Source organism: Rhinoraja longicauda, unplaced genomic scaffold, assembly GCF_053455715.1.
Source record: "Rhinoraja longicauda isolate Sanriku21f unplaced genomic scaffold, sRhiLon1.1 Scf000946, whole genome shotgun sequence".
Classification (NCBI taxonomy): Eukaryota; Metazoa; Chordata; class Chondrichthyes; order Rajiformes; family Arhynchobatidae; genus Rhinoraja; species Rhinoraja longicauda.
In genome coordinates, this window is record NW_027602162.1 from 1 (window position 1) to 22422 (window position 22422).

Here is a 22422-nt window from a genome sequence, read left to right on the forward strand (position 1 = left end):
CACTCTCACATCCCTGTTGCTATTCAACCACTATCCGCCCGGCACGGTCTTACCCACACTGAGGGCTGATCTTATAGAGGTGTATGAAATCATGAGGGGAATAGATGGGGTGAATGCACAGTCTTCTATCCAGGGCAGGGGAATCAAAAACCAGAGGACAGAAGTTTAAGAGAGGGGCAAATTTAATAGGAAGCTGAGGGGCAACTGTTTCACTCAGAGGAGGTCAGATATATGGAACGAGCTGACAGAGGAGGTAATTTAAGCAGATTCTATAACAATACGTGGACAGGAACCTGGATAAGAAGTGCTCAGGGGAATATGGGCCAAATGTTTGTAAATGGGACTAACTTAGATGGGGCATCTTGGTCGGCATGCATGAGTTGGGCCGAAGGGCCTGTTTCCATGCTGTGTGACTCTATGACTGCATGCCTCATAGACACAGAAGTCATTGGAAACACTCCTGATGCTCTGGTTTCCTCCAATATCTCAAGTAGGTGCGGGTTTGCCGGCTAATTGGCCTCTGTAAATCGCCTCTGCAAATCCCAAATGACCCAAGCCTTCTTTGAAAACACTACGACCTTCTCATGGACTTGGCTGAAGTCAACGTTCATGAGACCCTTTGTTGATTCCAGGAATCTGCGGGACTAGATGAAGGGTGGGCATCCCCAGTGCCAATTTGAGATTTAATCTCCATTTTGTGGATAATTTAGGACAGTATTCTCAGTTTCATGGTGAGATAAAAGTCCATACCTCACAGATCATCCCTGAACTGAGGCAGGAATTTAGAAAACAATTAATCATCAGTATTGGTGCTCACAAAAATGGACAAGTTGTCATGGAAAGGCATTGGTTTCTCTAATGCCCCCCCCCCCCCCCCCCCCCAGCGAATGAAATCTGGTCTCCTCACCAAGACTACCCAATGTGATCAGACGCACCAATGTCTCTTAAAGTGCTCACCTTGACAGATCTTCCTCGCACTGTTGCCAACGGTCGCAGCTGATTCCTGAAACCCTGCATTGCATCGGCACAGGTAGGAACCCATCGTGTTGGTACAAGTTGCTAGTTTGTGACAGGGCAAGGAATTACACTCGTCGATATCTGTGTGAAGAGAGAAAACCCTTCACAATCGTCAACCTGTTGTTCTCTGTTACCTGAGGACATTGTGTCTGGTCAGAGTCTGTTGGTGGCGCAATATAAAATCACCACAGTCTCGATCTACAAACTCAAATCCCATCACAGCAGCGGGAATATGGGACACAACCAAAGATACTAGAGGAGCAAGATGAACAGCTCTGTCGAAATTGCCTACACTATAAACAATAGACAATAGGTGCAGGAGGAGACCATTCGGCCCTTTGAGCCAGCACCACCATTCAATGTGATCATGGCTGATCATCCACAATCAGTACCCCGTTCCTGCCTTCTCCCCACACCCCCTGACTCCGCTATCATTTAGACCACTATCTAACTCTCTCTTGAAAGCATCCAGAGAATTGGCCTCCACTGCCTTCTGAGGCAGAAAATTCCAGATTTACAACTCTCAGACTGAAAAAGTTTTTCCTCACCTCCATTCTAAAATAGTTTTTCCTCATCTCCATTCTAAAAAGTTTTTCCTCATCTCCGTTCTAAAAAAGTTTTTCCTAATCTCCATTCTAAAAAAGTTTTTCCTCATCTCCGTTCTAAAAAGTTTTTCCTCATCTCCGTTCTTAGCAGCGGGAATATGGGACACAACTAATCATGAGTAATGGTGCTCCCAAAAATGAACAAGCTGTCACAAATATACCATCGATTTCTCTCATGTCTCCAGGGAAGGTGATCTGGTGGCCTCACCAGGTTAAGCCCACGTGACCAACGCACCAATGTGGTTAACTCTTCCTCTCCCCACCTTCACAGATCTTCCCTGCATTCAGGCTTGCAGGCGCAGATGATGCCAGAAACCCTGCTCTGCAGTTGCACTGGTAGGAACCCCTCGTGTTATTACAAGTTGCGTTTTGGTGACAGGGCAAGGATTTACACTCATCGATATCTGTGTAAACAGTGACAATTGTTAACAACAGAAACACATTGTTTACTCGTCGTTAACCTGGTGTTATCACCAGGACTGGACTCTGTGACCAGAACCAATATGGTGACTCATAAATACTGCAGGAAATGTTCTTGGAAGTCAGTCGATTACTTGCCTTGGTTGCTCCAACAGCTCCTTCCAGTCATTTTGACCTTTATCGGCAAACAGGACATAGGGTTCAAGCACTGGCAACACCACCACCCACAGGTTCCCCTCCAAGTCAACCAAACCAAAGATACTAGAGGAACAAGATGGACCACTCAGTTGAAATCGCCTATACTGAAGTGTAGTACGCAAAGGAGCGTAACGTCCGTCATTTTAGTAGGCAAAACGTTTATAGACAATAGGTGCAGGCGTAGGCCATTCGGCCCTTCGAGCCAGCACCATCATTCAATGTGATCATGGCTGATCATTCTCAATCAGTACCCCGTTCCTGCCTTCTCCCCATACCCCCTGACTCCGTTATCCTTAAGAGCTCTATCTAGCTCTGTCAGCGATGAGGAGAAATTTTAGTAGGCAAAATTTTAGTTCGCTATGCCTCTCGCAGTGTAATCAGTGTTTTGGGGGAACAGTATGTGTGATGATACCATTAAAATGCAGAATATATCTCATCATCAATTCACAGATTATTGTCATTTTTCTTTTTAAATGTTTCTGCAAGTTTCTGCCGACCAAAATGGTGCCATGACATACTACGGTTCTTTGGGTCGAGTGGTCTTTCTTGCTCCTCTGGTATCTTTGAGCACAACCCTGATTTGGAAATACTTTGCCGGCCCTTCGTCATTACCCTGGTCCAAATCATGGACCTCACCTTGCGAGCAACTAATATCCTGTTCCTTGAGCAGAGACACAACCAGTTCCTCGTCACCAACACACTCACTGCTCTGCCTGAACTTATTCCCCCACTCAACGACTTATCCCACAACTGTGAACATTTGATGAGCGATTGACGGTTTGTGGGCCTGCACTTGCTGGAGTTTAGATGGATGATGGGGGGGATCTCATTGAAACTTACTGAAGCATGAAAGGCATGAACATCCACCACGGTGGATGGCCCCATAGCAGAAGTGTCCACGTGGCGGGGCTGGAAACTGGAAGTGTCCTAATAATAATATATTCCTGGACTCATTCTCACACTCAACAACTTATCCCACAACTGAGCACAAGCTACACCTGCCCTTCAGATACATGAAGCAGTTCTTCTTTCAGTCTCTCCCCCTCAACACCTTCTCCATGGCTGCACAGGTGCTGTTCTGCGCACATTACAGAAAGTAGTTCTGTAGTAGTAGTTTTCAATTTGTTTTGCTCCAATTTCCCTGGTGATCTGTAGGCACACTGAACTGCAGTTGCTGGTTTACAAAAGAAGACAGAAAGTGCTGGAGTAACTCAACAGGTCAGGTAGCGTCTCTTAAGACCCACTATGTTCGTCCAGCACTTTGTGTCTTCTTCTACGGTGATCCCACCTTCTCCCAGTCCTTCTCAGAAACTCCCCTTCTGATCTAGACCTCAGGAGAGAAGCCAGTCACGTACATCCTGTGTAATCTATACATTTCCACAGCTTTCTTTACCTTAACGTGTAGGAAGGAAGTGCAGATAGTGGTTTACACCAAAGATAGAAACTAACTGCTGGAGTAACTCAGCGGGACAGGCAGCATCTCTGGTGAGAAGGAATGGGCGATGTTTCGGGTCGAGAACCTTCTGTCCACTCCAACACCGAGTAGACGTGTATACTGCGCCTCGCGGAAGTCTAAGGTCCTCACCCTCACAAGTGGTCTTGCCAGTGGATTCGGTGGTCAAATTGAAGCCGGCATTGCAGACACACGAGTAGGAACCGTCCGTGTTGTGACAAGCCCCGTCACGGCCACACGGCGAGGAAGCACATTCGTTGATATCTGCGCAAACAGGAGACATCGTTTACAAGAGGTAAACATCCTCCACGGCCCCGCACGGGGGCTGCAACCGAGAACGTGAGCCTGGACCCTGTGAGAGATGGGGATCGGCAATTGGAATTGTAATCCAGGGATATGGGGAGAAAGCAGGAACAGGGCACTGAATTTGGATGATCAGCCATGATCATATTGCATAGCGGTGCTGGCTCGAAGGGCTGAATGGCCTCCTCCTGCACCTATTTTCTATATTTCGATTTTCTTTGGGCGGTCACAGTGGTGCAGCGGTAGAGTTGCTGCCTTACAGTGACCGCAGCGCCGGAGACCTGGGTCCGATCCCGACTACGGGTGCTGTCTGTATGGAGTTTGTACGTTCTCCCCGTGACCTGTGTGCGTTTTCTCCTAGATCTTCAGTTTCCTCGCACACTCCAAAGATGTACAGGATTGTAGGTTAATTGGCTTGGTAAATGTAAAAATTGTCCCTTGTGGGCGTAGGATAGTGTTAATGTGTGGGGATCGCTGGTCGGCGCGGACCCAGTGGGCCGAAGGGCCTGTTTCTGTGCAGTATCTCTAAACTAAACTAAACTAATGATCACGCCTGCTGGAGCTGCCAACTCTGGTCAGACCAGATGTTCAAATTCCAGGATATTCCAGTAGGATTGACAATCGTAACAGATGATGGCGATTTATTCTCTGTTTCTTGCTTATACAGGGCGGCACGGTGGCGCAGCAGTAGAGTTACTGCCTTGCAGCGCCAGGGACTCGGGTTCGATCCCGACTACGGATGCTGTCTGTACAGTCTCTGTGACTGCCCGTGTTTCCTCCGTGATATCCGGTTTCCTCTCACACTCCAAAGACGTACAGGTTTATAGGTTAATTGGCTTCGTATGATTGTGAATATTGCCCAGCGTGTGTAGGATAGTGTAAGTGTCCGGGGATCGCTGACCGTCGCGGACTGGGTGGGCCGAAGGGCCTGTTTCCGCGCAGTATCTCTAAACTAAACTAAAACTAAACATCCCAACCTTCACAGTCCTCTGCGCCGATGCCAGTGGTCCCAGCTGGTGCACGAAACCCTGCGACGCAGTTGCACTGGTAGGAACCCGGCGCATTGTCACACAACGTGTTTTTGCCACAGGGTGAAGATTTGCATTCGTCAATATCTGTGGGAACAGTGAAAACCCTTCACAACAGTAACACAGTTTGCTCCCTGTTGCACTCTGAAACTGTGGATGCAGCAACACACCGGCGTGTGCCTTAAACACAGAGCAGACCCTCGTTGGAACAAAGGATTCAGTGAGAGGTTGAGGGAGAAAGACAGGTGGATGGAGTTAAGGAACAGATCTTCCTGGATCAAACGGAATTGAGGAACCAAATAGCCTTGGACAAGCCAGAAGCTGTGATGATTGCCCTCGGTTCCATTGGACTGGAAGCTGTCTGTCGGTGAGAGGGGAAAGGTTGGGCAATAACCCAGCCTTCTCTGTTGGGGCAGTTGTGTAAACAACCATGTCACGGTGCGGGTGGTGTGGGCGGCATGGGGTGGTTGCATACACAGGATGTCCACTGCTCCGTGAATCTATCCTGGCTCTGAGCCCAGACCGGGTCTGGCCACATCTGGACCTCCGCAAAATTGCCCACCCCCTGTACGGAACGAGAGCTGCGGGTACGGCCTTGGACCGTGTAGGACTGGGGAACTGGGACTGCAGTGAGTACACCAGCTACAGCTGCTTGCACCTGTTCCCGGGGGTCCCAACTTCTCACACACCTACACACGCATGCACACATGCGCACACATACTCACACACACGCACACATACTCACACACACGCACACACACTCACACATACGCACACACACGCACACATAATCACACACACACCCCATGGTAAGGCAGAGTACAATGAATAACTGGCAACAGCACAGGCCCTCCCTTCCCACACTGGGACATCAGTCCAGGGCAAAGACTGGGCCGAGGGGGCAGCCCACTACCTGCCTCTGCGACAGACGTTCTTCGGCAACAAGTGAACTAGTGACGGCCGTAATCCCCCTGCACCCTTAGGTGAACTTTGAAGAGAAGGGGGGGGTTGGAGCATGCGTGAATCACTGAACATCGGCAGGAGGGCAGACGGAGGGAAAGGGCAGTGTGCAGTGGCGCAGGGAGCATTGGGGGGGGGGGGGGGGGGAGGGCGTTCGTTCAACGAGCGAGTTGTTCAGAGATTATTCAATTCAGTGGCCTTGTCATTATGGTCACGTTGATGGAATCTGCAGGACAATAGTGAAGATAGACACAAAATGCTGGAGTAACTCAGCGGGACAGGCAGCATCTCTGCAGAGAAGGAATGGGTGGCGTTTCAGGTCGATACCCTTCTGTCCACTCCAACACCGAGTAGACGTGTGTACTGCGCCTCGCGGAAGTCTAAGGTCCTCACCCACACAAGTGGTCTTGCCAGTGGAGTCGGTGGTCGAATTGAAGCCGGTATTGCAGATACACGAGTAGGAACCGTCCGTGTTTTGACAAGCTGCGTTACGGTCACACGGCGAGGAAGCACATTCGTTGATATCTGCGCAAACAGGAGACATCGTTTACAAAAGGTAAATATCCTCCACGGCCCCGCACGGGGGCTGCAACCGAGAACGTGAGCCTGGACCCTGTGAGAGATGGGGATCGGCAATTGGATTTGTAATCCAGGGATATGGGGAGAAAGCAGGAACAGGGCACTGAATGTGGATGATCAGCCATGATCATATTGCATGGCGGTATTGGCTCGAAGGGCTGAATGGCCTCCTCCTGCACCTATTTTCTATGTTTTGATTTTCTAATGATCTCGCCAGCTGGAGCTGCCAAATCTGGTCAGACCAGTTCCTGGGCGATGCATCACATGGTCCCCTGTTTTCAAGGGACCAGTCAGGTCAATATATTAATTTCCCAGTCTCTGCATGATTCAGAATAATCGACTAAATCTGTCACAAGGAACAAATAAAAAGCCTATGTTTGGCCCCCACCACCATCCCACAATGATGCTCAAATTCCAGGACATTCCTGTAGGATTGACAATCTTAACAGATGGCGATTTATTCTCTGTTTCTTGCTTACACAGGGCGCAGCAGTAGAGTTACTGCCTTGCAGCGCCAGGGACTCGGGTTCGATCCCGACTACGAGTGCTGTCTGTACAGTCTCTGTGACTGCCTGTGTTTCCTCCGTGATATCCGGTTTCCTCTCACACTCCAAAGACGTACAGGTTTATAGGTTAATTGGCTTCATATGATTGTGAATATTGCCCAGCGTGTGTACGATAGTGTAAGTGTCCGGGGATCGCTGACCGTCGCGGACTGGGTGTGCTGAAGGGCCTGTTTCCGCGCTGTATCTCTAAACTAAACTGAAACTAAACATCCCAACCTTCACAGTCCTCTGCGCCGATGCCAGTGGTCCCAGCTGATGCACGAAACCCTGCGATGCAGTTGCACTGGTAGGAACCCGGCGCATTGTCACACAACGTGTTTTTGCCACAGGGTGAAGATTTGCATTCGTCAATATCTGTGGGAACAGTGAAAACCCTTCACAACAGTAACACGGTTTGCTCCCTGTTGCACTCTGTAACTGTGGATGCAGCAACACACCGGCGTGTGCCTTAAACACAGAGCAGACCCTCGTTGGAACAAAGGATTCAGTGAAAGGTTGAGGGAGAAAGACAGGTGGATGGAGTTAAGGAACAGATCTTCCTGGATCAAACGGAATTGAGGAACCAAATAGCCTTGGACAAGCCAGAAGCTGCGATGATTGCCCTCGGTTCCATTGAACTGGAAGCTGTCTGTCGGTGAGAGGGGAAAGGTTGGGCAGTAACCCAGCCGTCTCTGTTGGGGCAGTTGTGTAAACAACCATGTCACGGTGCGGGTGGTGTGGGCGGCATGGGGTGGTTGCAGACACAGGATGTCCACTGCTCCGTGAATCTAACCTAGCTCTGAGCCCAGACCGGGTCTGGCCACATCTGGACCTTCGCAAAATTGCCCACCCCCTGTACGGAACGAGACCTGCGGGTACGGCCTTGGACCGTGTAGGACTGGGGAACTGGGACTGCAGTGAGCCCACCAGCTACAGCTGCTTGCACCTGTTCCCGGGGTTCCCAACTTCTCACACACCTACACACGCATGCACACACGCGCACACATACTCACACACACGCACACATACCCACACACACACACACACGCACACATACACGCACACATACTCACACACACGCACACACACGCACACATACCCACACATACCCACACACACACACACAAACTCACACACACGCACACATACACACATACACGCACATATACTCACACACACCCACACATACTCACTCACACACATACTCACATGCATGCACACGCATGCACACACATGCGCACATACTCACACACACGCACACATACTTACACATACTCACACACCCCATGGTAAGGCAGAGTACAATGAATAACTGGCAATAGCACAGGCCCTCCCTTCCCACACTGGGACATCAGTCCAGGGTAAAGACTGGGCCGAGGGGGCAGCCCACTACCTGCCTCTGCGACAGACGTTCTTCGGCAACAAGTGAACTAGTGACGGCCGTAATCCCCCTGCACCCTTAGGTGAACTTTGAAGAGAAGGGGGGGTTGGAGCGTGCGTGAATCACTGAACATCGGCAGGAGGGCAGACAGAGGGAAAGGGCAGTGTGCAGTGGCGCAGGGAGCATTAGAAGGGGGGGGGGGTTCGTTCAACGAGCGATTTGTTCAGAGATTATTTAATTCAGTGGCCTTGTCATTATGGTCTTTTTGATGGAATCTGCAGGACAATAGTGAAGATAGTCACAAAATGCTGGAGTAACTCAGCGGGACAGGCAGCATCTCTGCAGAGAAGGAATGGGTGGCGTTTCAGGTCGATACCCTTCTGTCCACTCCAACACCGAGTAGACGTGTGTACTGCGCCTCGCGGAAGTCTAAGGTCCTCACCCACACAAGTGGTCTTGCCAGTGGAGTCGGTGGTCGAATTGAAGCCGGTATTGCAGATACACGAGTAGGAACCGTCCGTGTTTTGACAAGTTACGTTACGGTCACACGGCGAGGAAGCACATTCGTTGATATCTGCGCAAACAGGAGACATCGTTTACAAAAGGTAAATATCCTCCACGGCCCCGCACGGGGGCTGCAACCGAGAACGTGAGCCTGGACACTGTGAGAGATGGGGATCGGCAATTGGAATTGTAATCCAGGGATATGGGGAGAAAGCAGGAACAGGGCACTGAATGTGGATGATCAGCCATGATCATATTGCATGGCGGTATTGGCTCGAAGGGCCGAAAGGCCTACTCCTGCACCTATTTTCTATGTTTTGATTTTCTAATGATCTCGCCAGCTGGAGCTGCCAAATCTGGTCAGACCAGTTCCTGGGCGATTCATCACATGGTCCCCTGTTTTCAAGGGACCAGTCAGGTCAATATATTCATTTCCCAGTCTCTGCATGATTCAGAATAATCGACTAAATCTGTCACAAGGAACAAATAAAAAGCCTATGTTTGGCCCCCACCACCATCCCACAATGATGCTCAAATTCCAGGACATTCCTGTAGGATTGACAATCTTAACAGATGGCGATTTATTCTCTGTTTCTTGCTTACACAGGGAGCAGCAGTAGAGTTACTGCCTTGCAGCGCCAGGGACTCGGGTTCGATCCCGACTACGGGTGCTGTCTGTAGTCTCTGTGACTGCATGTGTTTCCTCCGTGATATCCGGTTAATTGGCTTCGTATGATTGTGAATATTGCCTAGCGTGTGTAGGATAGTGTAAGTGTCCGGGGATCGCTGACTGTCGCGGACTGGGTGGGCCGAAGGGCCTGTTTCCGCACTGTATCTCTAAACTAAACTGAAACTAAACAAAGGATTCAGTGAAAGGTTAAGAAACTCTTAAGCCGCGTTAGGGTCACATGGAGAGGACCCTTCTTCAGACTCGATCTGAAACGTCACCCATTCCTTCTCTCCTGAGATGCTGCCTGGCCCACTGAGTTACTCCAGCATTTTGTGAATAAATACCTTCGATTTGTACCAGCATCTGCATTTATTTTCCGACACAAAATACTGGAGTAACTCAGCAGGACTGACAGCATCTCTGGAGAGAAGGAATGGGTGACGTTTTGGGGCGAGACTTTTTTAAGACCGAGAGTCAGGGGAAAGGAAAATTTGTTCTTTAATTCCAGGAATCTGCAGGACAGTCCTGGGGGATTAACATCCACAACCCCAATCTGAGTTTTATTCTCCATTTCATGGCGATGTAAAGTCCTTACCTACACAAACCGTTCCTGCGCTGGTCACAGGTGGTGACTGAAACCCTGCTTTGCAGTTGCACTGGAAGGAACCCACTATATTGGTGCAAGTCATGTGACGCTCGCATGGATAGAAGCCACATTCGTCAACATCTACATGAACAGAGAAAATCCTTCTCATTAGCACAGGCACGCACATGACCAATGTCCACTGATTGCACGTGGGCACTCGATTGATACAATTAACAGAGTGCAATCTACAGAAGCAAATTCCAATAACACCGGAGCATAGACAGTAGGTGCAGGAGTAGGCCATTCGGCCCCTCGAGCCAGAACCACCATTCACCGTGATCATGGCTGATCATCCACAATCAGTACACCATTCCTGCCCTCTCCCTATTCCCCTTGACTCCGCTATCATTAAGAGCTCTATCTAACTCTCTTGAAAGCATCCAGAGAATTGGCCTCCACTGCCTTCTGAGGCAGAGAATTCCCCAGATTTACAACTCTCTGAGCAAAAATGTTTTTCCTCATCTCCGTTCCAAATGGCCTACCCCTTATTCTTAAACTGTGGCCCCTGGTTCTGGACTCCCCCAACATTGGGAACATGTTTCCTGCCTCTAGCGTGTCCAATCCCTTAATAATCTTATATGTTTCAATCAGATCCCCTCTCATCCTTCTAAATTCCAGTGTATACAAGCCCAGTCGCACCAGTCTTTCAACATACGACAGTCCTGCCATTCCGGGAATTAACCTAGTGAACCTACGCTGCACGCCCTCAATAGCAAGAATGTCCTTCCTCAAATTTGTAGACCAAAACTGCACACAGTACTCCAGGTGCGGTCTCACTAGTGCCCTGTACAACTGCAGAAGGACCTCTTTGCTCCTATACTCAACTCCTCTTGTCATGAAGGCCAACATGCCATTAGCTTTCTTCACTGCAGTTGGCATTTAGAAAGAGGTGCTCACAAAAATGAACAAGTTATCATTAAAACCCACCTGGTTCCCTCAAGCCCTCCAAGGAGGGTCCTCTGGCCTGCTTGTGACCAGACCACCAATGGGGTTGGCTCTAAAATGCTCCCATGGAATGCCCAGGAAGTCACCAGTTGCTCTCCAAGGCTACCTCAGCTGCACCTTCCAAACGTGTGTTTAGAAGGATAAGAGGGGATCTTATCGAAACATATAAGATTATTAAGGGGTTGGACACGTTAGAGGCAGGAAACATGTTCCCAATGTTGGGGGAGTCCAGAACCAGGGGCCACAGTTTAAGAATAAGAGGTAGGCCATTTAGAATGGAGATGAGGAAAAACCTTTTCAGTCAGAGAGTTGCAAATCTGTGGAATTCTCTGCCTCAGAAGGCAGTAGAGGCCAATTCTCTGAATGCTTTCAAGAGAGAGCTAGATAGATCTCTTAAGGATAGCAGAGTCAGGGGGTTTGGGGAGAAGGCAGGAACGGGGTACTGATTGAGAATGATCAGCCATGATCACATTGAATGGTGGTGCTGGCTCGAAGGGCCGAATGGCCTCCTTCTGCACCTATTGTCTATTGTGTGACCTCCATCTCCAAGGACAAGAGGTTTGGGTGCATGGGACCAACATCTACAGGTGCCCCTCCAAGACGTGTGTGACCTGACGTGGAAATATTTTGCCGTTCCCTCCCCATTACTGGATCGAACTCCTGAAACTCCCTCCCCAGCAGCAACTGTGGGGGGGCATCCTCATGAGAAGGTCTGCAGCAGTTTAAGAAGGCAGCAGGGATGGGCATCGGACACTGTCCTTAGCGATAAGGCCCAGACAAGGCCCAGAGACAGAAACATGCCGAGTAAACACTACACCAACATGCTGAATGGACAAAGAAGGAGAACAATGGGGGGAGGGGTGGAAGGTGTCATGGTGGGATGTTGACGGGATTCTCTGACCATAGATGCCACTGCTGGTGATGTTTGCAAATGTCTTGTCCATTGGTTTGTGATTGGAAATTACTCGGGATAGCTTCACTTCCCAGTCTCCAAGATATTTACAGTCGTTGACCAAATCCTCAATCTGAACAAAACAAATACCAATGTTTGACCCCAATACTGTCCCCCAATCATTCCCGGTGAGATTCTGTCGGAGCAGTGTCAGGGGATTATCTAAAAGTCCAGGAATCTGCCGGAGACCCCTGTAGGATTGACCACAAACAGTAGCTGGGGATTTATTCGCAGTTTAGTTTAGTTTAGTTCAGAGATGCAGCACGGAAAACAGGCCCTTCGGCCCACCAGGCCCGCGCCGACCAGCGATCCCCACACATTAACACTATCCTCCACACACTAGGGACAATTTTTACATTTACCAAGCCAATTAATCTACAGCCCTGTAGGTCTTTGGAGTGTGGGAGTAAAACCGAAGATCTCAGAGAAAACCCATGCAGTCAAGGGGAGAACATACGAACTCCGTACAGACAGCACCCCTAGTCGGGATTGAACCTGGGTCTCCAGTGCTGCAAGCGCTGTAAGGCAGCAACTGTACCGCTGCGCCACTGTGCCGACCTGTTGACATGCTTTGTTGCTGACATGAAGTCCTTACCTTCACAGATCTTCCCTGCACTTTGGCCGGCGGTTGCAATTGTTTCCTGAAACCCTGAGTTGCATTTGCAATGGTAGGAACCAATTGTGTTGAAACAAGTTGCATTATCGTGACAGGGTGAGAAATTGCATTCGTTGATATCTGTGTGAACAATGAAAACGCTTCACAGTCGTCAACCCAGTTACGTGAGCAACCTGTGGCCCTGGATGTAACAACACACCAGCATAGAGTCATAGAGTGATACAGTGTGGAAACAGGCCCCATCAGCCCAACTTGCCCCCACCGGTCAACATGTCCCAGCTACACTAGTCCCACCGGCCTGCCTTGGTCCATATCCCTCCAAACCTGTCCTATCCATGTACCTGTATAACTGTTTTTTAAACATTGGAATAGTCCTGGCCTCAACTACCTCCTCTGGCAGCTTCTTCCAAGCACCCACCACCCTTTGCGTGAAAAAGTTACCCCTCAGATTCCTATCCACCTTGAACCTATGTGCTCTGGTGGCATGTGGCGTAAAAACAGAGACGAGTGCCATTGGAGCGGAGGATCCAGTATCTGCAGAGGCCAAGGACAGAATGGTCGGTTTGGGAAAGGCACGGGAAGTTAAAATAGCTGGCATTGGCCGATCGAGCGCACAATCCCAGCGAAACGCTGAATGCCTGGTCTACGCTGGATACAGGTGAAAGGGCTTTGATTGGCAAATTGTTGGACATCGTGAAGAGGGAGAGGGGAAGAGGGGGAGGGGAAGAGGGGGAGAGGGGAAGAGGGGGAGAGGGGGAGAGGGGGAGAGGGGAAGAGGGGGAGAGGGGAAGAGGGGGAGAGGGGAAGAGGGGGAGAGGGGAAGAGGGGAAGAGGGGGAGAGGGGGAGAGGGGGAGAGGGGAAGAGGGGGAGGGGAAGAGGGGGAGGGGAAGAGGGGGAGGGGAAGGGAAAGAGGGGGAGGGGAAGAGGGGGAGGGGAAGAGGGAGATTTGGAGCGTGCGTGAATCACTGGACATCGGTAGGAGGGCAGACGGAGAGAAAGGGCAGTGTGCAGTGGTGCAGGGAGCATTGGGGGGTGGGTTCAACGAGCAAGTTGTTCAGAGATTGCTTAATGGAATCGTTGATGGAATCTGCAGGACAAATGTGAAGATAGACACAAAATGCTGAACTAACTCAACGGGACAGGCAGCATCTCTGGAGAGAAGGAATGGGTGGCGTTTCAGGTCGATACCCTTCTGTCCACTCCAACACCGAGTAGACGTGTGTACTGCACCTCGCGGAAGTCTATGGTCCTCACCCACACAAGTGGTCTTGCCAGTGGAGTCGGTGGTCGAATTGAAGCCGGTATTGCAGATACACGAGTAGGAACCGTCCGTGTTGTGACAAGCCCCGTCACGGCCACACGGAGAGAAAGCACATTCGTTGATATCTGCGTAAACAGGAGACATCGTTTACAAAAGGTAAATATCCTCCACGGCCCCGCACGGGGGCTGCAACCGAGAACGTGAGCCTGGACCCTGTGAGAGATGGGGATCGGCAATTGGAATTAGAATCCAGGGATATGGGGAGAAAGCAGGAACAGGGCACTGAATGTGGATGATCAGCCATGATCATATTGCATGGCGGTGCTGGCTCGAAGGGCTGAATGGCCTCCTCCTGCACCTATTTTCTATGTTTGGATTTTCTTTGGGCGGTCACGGTGGCGCAGCGGTAGAGTTGTTGCCTTACAGTGAACGCAGCGCCGGAGACCCGGGTTCGATCCCGACTACGGGTGCTGTCTGTACGGAGTTTGTACGTTCTCCCCGTGACCTGTGTGCGTTTTCTCCGAGATCTTCGGTTTCGTTCCACACTCCACAGACGTACAGGTTTGTAGGTTAATTGGCTTGGTAAATGTAAAAATTGTCCCTAGTGGGTGTAGGATAGTGTTAATGTGTGGGGATCGCTTGTCGGCACGGACCCGGTGGGCCGAAGGGCCTGTTTCTGCGCAGTATCTCTAAACTAAACTAATGATCTCGCCAGCTGGAGCTGCCAATGCTGGTCAGACCAGAGGTGCCATTGTACCGTCCCCTGCTTCCACGGACACTGCCCGCTCCATCGATCTGTTTCCCAGTCTCCAATATATTCACAAGTAATAATTCTGAACAAAACAAAATGCTGGAAATACTCAACAAGTCAGGCAGCATCTGTGGAGAGAGAAACAGTGCTGGGTGTTTCCAGCATTTTCTATTGTGTCAGATATCCAGCAAGAGGGAGAGGGGGAGGGGGAGAGGGGATGGGGAAGAGGGGGAGGGGAAGAGGGGGAGGGGAAGAGGGGGAGGGGAAGAGGGGGAGGGGAAGAGGGGGGAGGGAGAGGGAGAGGGAGAGGGAGAGGGAAAGAAAAAAGAAATGTCCAGCGCCTTCTCACTTGTCCACTGAAGATGAGGGACTATACCTCCACATGGACCTGCACCTTCGTGTCACCATTGGAGTGGATGCAGAGGAGGTTCACCAGAATACTGCCTGGATCAGAGCTTTTCAGCTACAGGAGAGTTTGGATAGACCTGGAGTTTTCTCTGGAACATTGGAGTTTGAGGGGAGTCAGGGTAGACAGTCAGAACCTTTCTCCCAGGGTGGAAATGTCCAACACTAGGGGACATCGCAATAAGATGAGAGAGGGGAGGGGGTGAGAATCTATGTTATTAGTTGATATATTGTTAATTAGAGATATTGATATTTTGTTGTAGTTGAGATGGTTTCTTTTGTTGTTTTATCTAATATAAAATGAATGCTTATTTTCAGTGGAAAGCAGTAAGATGGATGCTTGCGGCAGAAATGTTATCCTTGGGAACAGAATGTGTTTGTTCCTTTACGAATGATAAGGAGTGTTCAGAATAGGGGCTCTTGTCCTCTCCCACTACTCTGTCTGACTGTGTGAGTGCCGTGTATTGAAACAGTAAAGCAAGGTCATGCAGCTGCGAGATTGCTCGTCTATAGAGATAAAGTTTCTTTCTTAATAACAACTCCTTATATGGGTGCGTGTGAAAGTAGGAAAAGTTTTGAATCCACTCTAGGTAAATTGATGCGTTTCCCCAAAAGCATGTGACTTATATTAATGGTTTGGTTTCTGAGCATGTGACCTGTATCAATGATTTTGTTTTCTCTGTAACCGTGGGAATTGTATTAGATTTGTAATTGGTCCTTGATTTCTTTTTGTCACACCTCTCTTTTTCTGTATAAAAAAGTAAACAATCGTGGAGAAGCTGTTCTTCCCCTCCCCTGAGTTGTGATCTTTTCAGACACTAATATTGTGTCTGGAGATCCTCACGAGAAGAACCCCATGGTGGAATAAATCTGATGTGCTCATTCAGTATTACGTGTGATTATTCAGACTGAAGGTAAAGAACTTGATTTAACATTTTGGTGGCAGCGGTGGGATTTCAAAAGACAATTACCACGAGTTCGCGGCCAAGGAGCTGAGAAGTCTCGGAGGCAGAGAGAGGAATTGGGCCCCCGATGCAAGTGGTTTGTTTTACTGCATCGGTTTCCTCTGATCTGTCGTCTGATGACGAATTGGCCATTCGCTAACTCTTGTGTGACGTCTTGACGAAATCAGGTCAGTCTGGCGAATACTGGAAGCGGCAGATATTTTGGTCAGTGATTGGTATCATTGGGAGTCGACTATAATTTAATGATATCGATATCAATACCACTGGGTCAGGTTTCAGTCCTGAGAGTGGGGCACAGGTCAGGTTTCAGTCCTGAAAGTGCGGACGCTGGTCAGGTTTCAGTCCTGAAAGCGTGGACGCTGGTCAGGTTTCAGTCCTGTAAGATTGGGTCCGATTGTGTGTATGAAAGTGTTGTGAGGTGTGTGAGCTTGTGTGTAGTGTTGTGGGGGGGTATTAAGATTTGTGACGTTTGGAACGCGACTGTGTAATTTGTGTCATTTGCAACGCACTGTGTTGAATTATCAGTCGGCAAGATGGGTAATCGTTTGGATACTACAACTGAATCAAACAGTGCTTTGCAAATCTTATGTGAACGGTATCCTTACAAATCGGAGCAATTCAGACAATTGTCGGTGGAGTTAAACAAGAAATTAGGAGATTACGTTTGGCCATTAGGAGGAATAAAGGCTCTGGATGATGTTAAGAATGTTCAGGAGATAATTTGGAAGAGTAATAGGGGTACTCTGGCAACTTATTGCCCTGTGGAAACAGTATTGTCAAGAATTAAAGGAAGCTTCAGTGTTGGCAAGTTGGCAGGATAATGCCTTGAAATTGGGAATAAGAATTACTGAAGGGGGGAGTGGCTAAATCAACCGGAGTGTTAAAGAAGGAATGTGCTCATGAAAAACATTTGAGACAGAAGTCTGGCAAGACCCTGATGGGGTCTGGGGATATGAATGTAAGGGATTACGTAGTCCAATGGCTGGCTTTCCCCGAACGAAGGGAGACTGTTTTTTTCCTGATTTGGATGAATGGAATCACAGAATTTATATGGTTCCTAACTCCCTAAATCCCCCATATGTTGTCAGGATGGCAAACTGGAGTCAGCAGTTTTGAGCATTCTGCTCAGCCAGCTGAACTAGTTGTCCTAATACAACAGAGCAGATTTCCGTTATGAAATGATCTGCCCACACAACAGGTCAAACACCAGTGGATGTAGGGAACCGTTTAGGAAGCTAGAGAGGCGTCCCGGGGACAGCGGGTGGTTGTGCCTAAAATGATGGGCCAGACTTAAAGCTCAAATAAAAGCAAGTCTCCCTCGGAAAGGAATGCCAACCATCCAAGATATCATTAAATTACAGGAGGATGCTCCTGACCGGGATAAGGTACTGTGGAAACAGCTCGGGTGCACAGTTGATTGTGAATCTAAACTGTGGATCACCCCTGCTGGACAGGCTTGTATGTCAGATGATTTAGCAATGTGGGTTATTGAATATATACACTTTGCAACTCATTGTGGTGCTAAAGCAACCAGTGATATGCTCCTAGCCACATGCTGGCATCCACAGTTGCAATCTCTGGCTCAAGGTATTAGCAATCGTTGCCTGATTTGTCAGCAACATAATCCTGGAAAGGGTGTACCTTGTGAGATGGGTAAAACACCATTGTCCGTGGGTCCCTTTGAGACCCTCCAGATGGACTAAAGTGAGCTGGAGAGATGTTAGTGTTATAAATATGTATTAGTTATTGTAGATGAGTTTAGTAAATGGATTGAGGCTCACCTGACAAGGGATAACAAAGCCTCTACTGTTGTGAAGTGTTAATGAGATTATTCCCAGGTATGGAATTCCAAACCGATTAAGTTCAGACAACGGGTCTTATTTCATGGGTCAAATAAACAAGGAATTCTGTACCCAGATGGGCATCCAGTAATAGTTGCATTGTGCCTACAGACCTCAGGCTGCCGGACTAGTTGAAAGGGTTAATCAGACCTTAAAAGTAAATTAGCCAACTACAGGCTGAATTGGGAATTACATGGGTTAAATTACTTCCCGTAGCCCTATCATATCATATCATATATCATATATATACAGCCGGAAACAGGCCTTTTCGGCCCACCAAGTCCGCGCCGCCCAGCGATCCCCGTACACTAACACTATCCTACACCCACTAGGGACAATTTTTACATTTTACCCAGCCAATTAACCTACATACCTGTACGTCTTTGGAGTGTGGGAGGAAACCGAAGATCTCGGAGAAAACCCACGCAGGTCACGGGGAGAACGTACAAACTCCTTACAATGCAGCACCCGTAGTCAGGATCGAACCTGAGTCTCCGGCGCTGCATTCGCTGTAAAGCAGCAACTCTACCGCTGCGCTACCGTGCCGCCCTGTTCCAGATACGTACTACCCCGGCTGGGGAAACACGGCTGAGTCCTGCTGAAATTATATACGGATCTCGCTGGGACTGTGGTGTATTATGATAAGAATCGACGAGTGAGACGGGTTAGCATACAACATATGGCTGCTTTACTTCAACACCACCAAAGAGTGTAATCAGGTATCCCACAATGCTTTATACCCGGAACTACGGCAAGGCTCAGCTGCCAAAACACAAAACTCAAAATGGTAAATACACCACATTACCCCCTTTTTAAAATGAAGGTAATCTTAAATAACTGAAATTAGCAAGTACCTTATTACCAACAATAACCATTCCCAAAATTACTACTATGCAAAGTTACTTGTTATCACTAGAGACCCTCTTGTAGTTTTAACAAGTCTCAGTCCATCTGTGTGTTCATATTAATGAAAACAACTTAAACAACTAAACAGTCCTTCATGCCGAACATTTCCCCTTTTTAAAAAAAAATGAAGCTTAAGGGACATAGCGGTCTGGAGGCTTCCTGACCCTTGATGATCGGCGTGGACTCAGCGGTGCAGCAGCTGCAGCTGTACGGTCCACAGTCCCTGGCTCGCTGCATGATGACATGTCCTCCGGCTGTGCGGGTTGGCTCGGTGCAGAAGTATCAGTGGTTGAGTTTTCAGTGTCCTGATCCAGTCCATCTCCCATGACTCTGAATCTCAGCTGATCTCCATGTCTCCTGTAGGTGATGTCGGTGTCTTCTCCTTGTACTTTGTAAGACACCGGTCCTGTTTGATCCACTATGACTCCAGGAATCCATTTGCGTCCTCCCCCAGCCGTATTGTATAAATACACTGGGTCATCCACTGAGAAACACCTGTCTGCTGCACGGAGGTCATGGTGAAACTTCTGCTTGTACTGTTTTTTTCGAACAGCGGCTGCTGTGTCCGGACGGATGAAATCCAGACGGGTGCACACGTGTCTGTTCAGAAACAGGTCAGCGGGTGACTGACCAGTAGTGCAGTTTGGTGTGGTGCGATACTGCATCAAAAAGAGGGAGACCCTGTCCTCCACATCCATTGCGGTGTGTGTCAGCTTTTTAATTCCACCCTTGAATGACTGAACGTACCGTTCTGCCAGGCCATTCGAGGCAGGGTGACCAGGAGCACTTGTAGAATGAAGGATTCCATTCTGCTGCATGAAGTTTTTAAACTCCTCTGACATGAACTGCGTTCCATTATCCGTGACAATGTGCTCCGGCAATCCATAAGCTGCGAACAGTCTTCTCAGTCGTGCGATAGTGGCTTGTGATGTGATGCTAGACATTTTAAACACCTCCAACCACTTGGAGTAAGCATCCACCACCAACATGAAAGTGTGTCCCAAAAATGGACCAGCAAAGTCTATGTGTAGTCTTTTCCAGCTCTGGCCAGGAAATTCCCATGGATGCAAAGGCACCTGACGAGGCATCCTTTGCTCCAATTGACATGACTCACATGCTCTGCAAACTTGCTCCACCTCTGCATCAACTTTAGGCCACCATACGTACTTGCGTGTTAGTGCTTTCATTTTCACAATTCCTGGATGGCCAGAATGCAGCTCCTTTAACACAGTTTTTCTCAACTTTTCAGGAATCACAACTCTGGTGCCCCACAGGACACATCCTCGCTCTACTGAAAGTTCACATCTACGCGTGTGGAAAGCTTTCAGAGTCTCATCCACTTCAGCAGGCCAGCCATCCATGACAAATTTCAGCACCTTTGACAACACGTTGTCTGTGCATGTTGCACGTGCCACTTGGTCTGCGTTCAGTGGAGCCTGCTCAAGATGTTCAGTTAACAGTGTGTATACGCTGTCAGTGACGGCTGTGGTCCCTGCGTCGTTTGTGTCAGGCAGCGGAACTCTTGAGAGGCCATCTGCATTACCTTGTTTCTCTGAAGCACAGTACTCAATGTGATAATCATAGGCAGAGAGAATTATTGCCCATCTTTGGATTCGAGCTGCAGCCATGGTAGGCAGGCTTTTGTGTTCTCCAAACAGTGTTAGCAGGGGTTTGTGATCAGTCACAAGTTTGAATTTCCTCCCCCACAGGTACTGGTGAAACTTCTTTACACCAAAAATGAGCGCCAGTCTCTCTTTCTCAATCTGAGAATATTTCTTCTCAGCAGGGGATAATGTGCGTGATGAGAAGGCGATGGGGCGCTCCTCCCCTGTAGGCATTTTGTGTTGTATGACAGCTCCAATGCCATACGCTGAGGAGTCACAGGCCAGAGTGAGAGGAAGCTTTTGGACATAGTGCACCAGGATCTTGTCACTTGTGAGCAGCGATTTGCACTTGTCAAAAGCTTTCTGCTCCTGACTTTTCCACTCCCACGACACCTGGTCTTTCAGCAACCTGTACAGGGAAGCAAGCACGGTGCTTTGGTTGGGCATGAACCGTCCATAATAATTCACTAGTCCCAAGAAAGCTCTCAGCTCTTTCACACAGGTGGGGGCTGGTGCATCCTTTATTGCTCTGACTTTCTCCGGTGACGGCTGAATGCCCTGGCTGTTTAACACATGACCCAAGTATTCGATTTGTTTCTTCCCAAACTCACACTTTGACTCCCTGACTCTCAGTCCGCTCTCCTGCAGTCTCTGTAGCACTTTATGCAGGTTTTGCAGATGCTCTCGTTCAGTTTTTCCTGTGATGAGGAGATCATCCAGATACACCACTACATCCAGATCTTTCATGAGGTTCTCCATGATTCTTTGGAAGATGGAGGGTGCTGCGCTCACACCAAAAGCCAGTCTGTTATAGACAAATAAGCCTCGGTGTGTGTTAATGGTCAACAGTTTTTTTGATTCTTCCTCCAGAAGTACCTGCTGGTACGCTGAGGCGAGGTCGATCTTTGAAAACACCTTTCCTCCACTGAGGGTTGCCATCAGCTCCTCTATCCGTGGCAATGGATAAGTCTCTGTAGTGGCAGCTTGGTTTACAGTGAGTTTGTAATCTCCACACAGACGGATGGTATGGTCCTTTTTTTGACTGGAGTAATTATGTTGGCCTTTTCCAGTCGGTCCAATTCAGCCTCCACTCGTGCTTTCATGGCAAACGGCAGTGGACGGCTTTTGCAAATATTTGGGCGGGCCCCTGGTTCCACCAGAATTGTTGCTTTGACATCACGCAGAGTGCCAAGTTCATCTTTAAACACTTCAGCGTGTAACTCCAGTACATCCTGTATTGATGTCAGGTGAGGCATCTCCTTAATATGCTTTATGTCTTCCTGATGAGACTTGTCACTGGCATGTTTAATTTCTTTCCAGTTTAAGGTGAGCTTTTTTAACCAGTTCCTTCCACACAAAGCTGGTCCTGCTCCCTTTACCACAATCATTGGTAGCTGCTCACTCTGACTCTCATATTTGACAGTGGCTTCAAACTGTCCCAACACAGGAATAACCTCCCCTGTGTATGTCTTCAGTGTGACTTCAGCAAGCCCTAGTGGTTGCTTTAAAAAGGTGGTCTGAAACAACTCCTCTGAGATAATGCTCACGGCAGCTCCGGTGTCAATTTCTAGTTTGACTTCTTTGCCATTAACCACAAAACATGCCCGGTATGCTTGCTTACAGTTTTTGCCATTTACTAATGAAAACATTGGCAACACTATTTCTTCTGCCTCCACATACTTTGTGTTTTTATCAGTCTGTCGTTTATATCTGCTCTGTGTCGGTGCTGCCGCCACTTTTCCTCTGCATGCCCTTTTAATATGCCCGGTTTTACCACAGTTGTAACACTTTGCGTCTTTAAAGCGACACACCTGTGGGCTGTGATTTCTGCCGTTACATCTATGGCAGTTCCTCCCCGTTTGCTTA

The 22422-nt window shown here is 48.7% G+C and overlaps 1 protein-coding gene across 1 annotated transcript; it reads right to left on the minus strand.

Annotated features, from left to right (window-relative positions):
• Positions 1–957: 957 nt before the first annotated feature.
• Positions 958–14875, minus strand: LOC144591373 (uncharacterized; the record flags this gene model as incomplete). Its single annotated transcript, XM_078395585.1, has 10 exons — positions 14842–14875; positions 14078–14209; positions 12802–12942; positions 10259–10390; positions 8932–9063; positions 7346–7483; positions 6378–6509; positions 4974–5111; positions 3826–3957; positions 958–1098 (listed from the first exon to the last, which is right to left on the minus strand). Coding segments are annotated over exons 1-10 (1252 nt in total), but the record flags the coding sequence as incomplete, so codon positions are not given.
• Positions 14876–22422: the final 7547 nt, after the last annotated feature.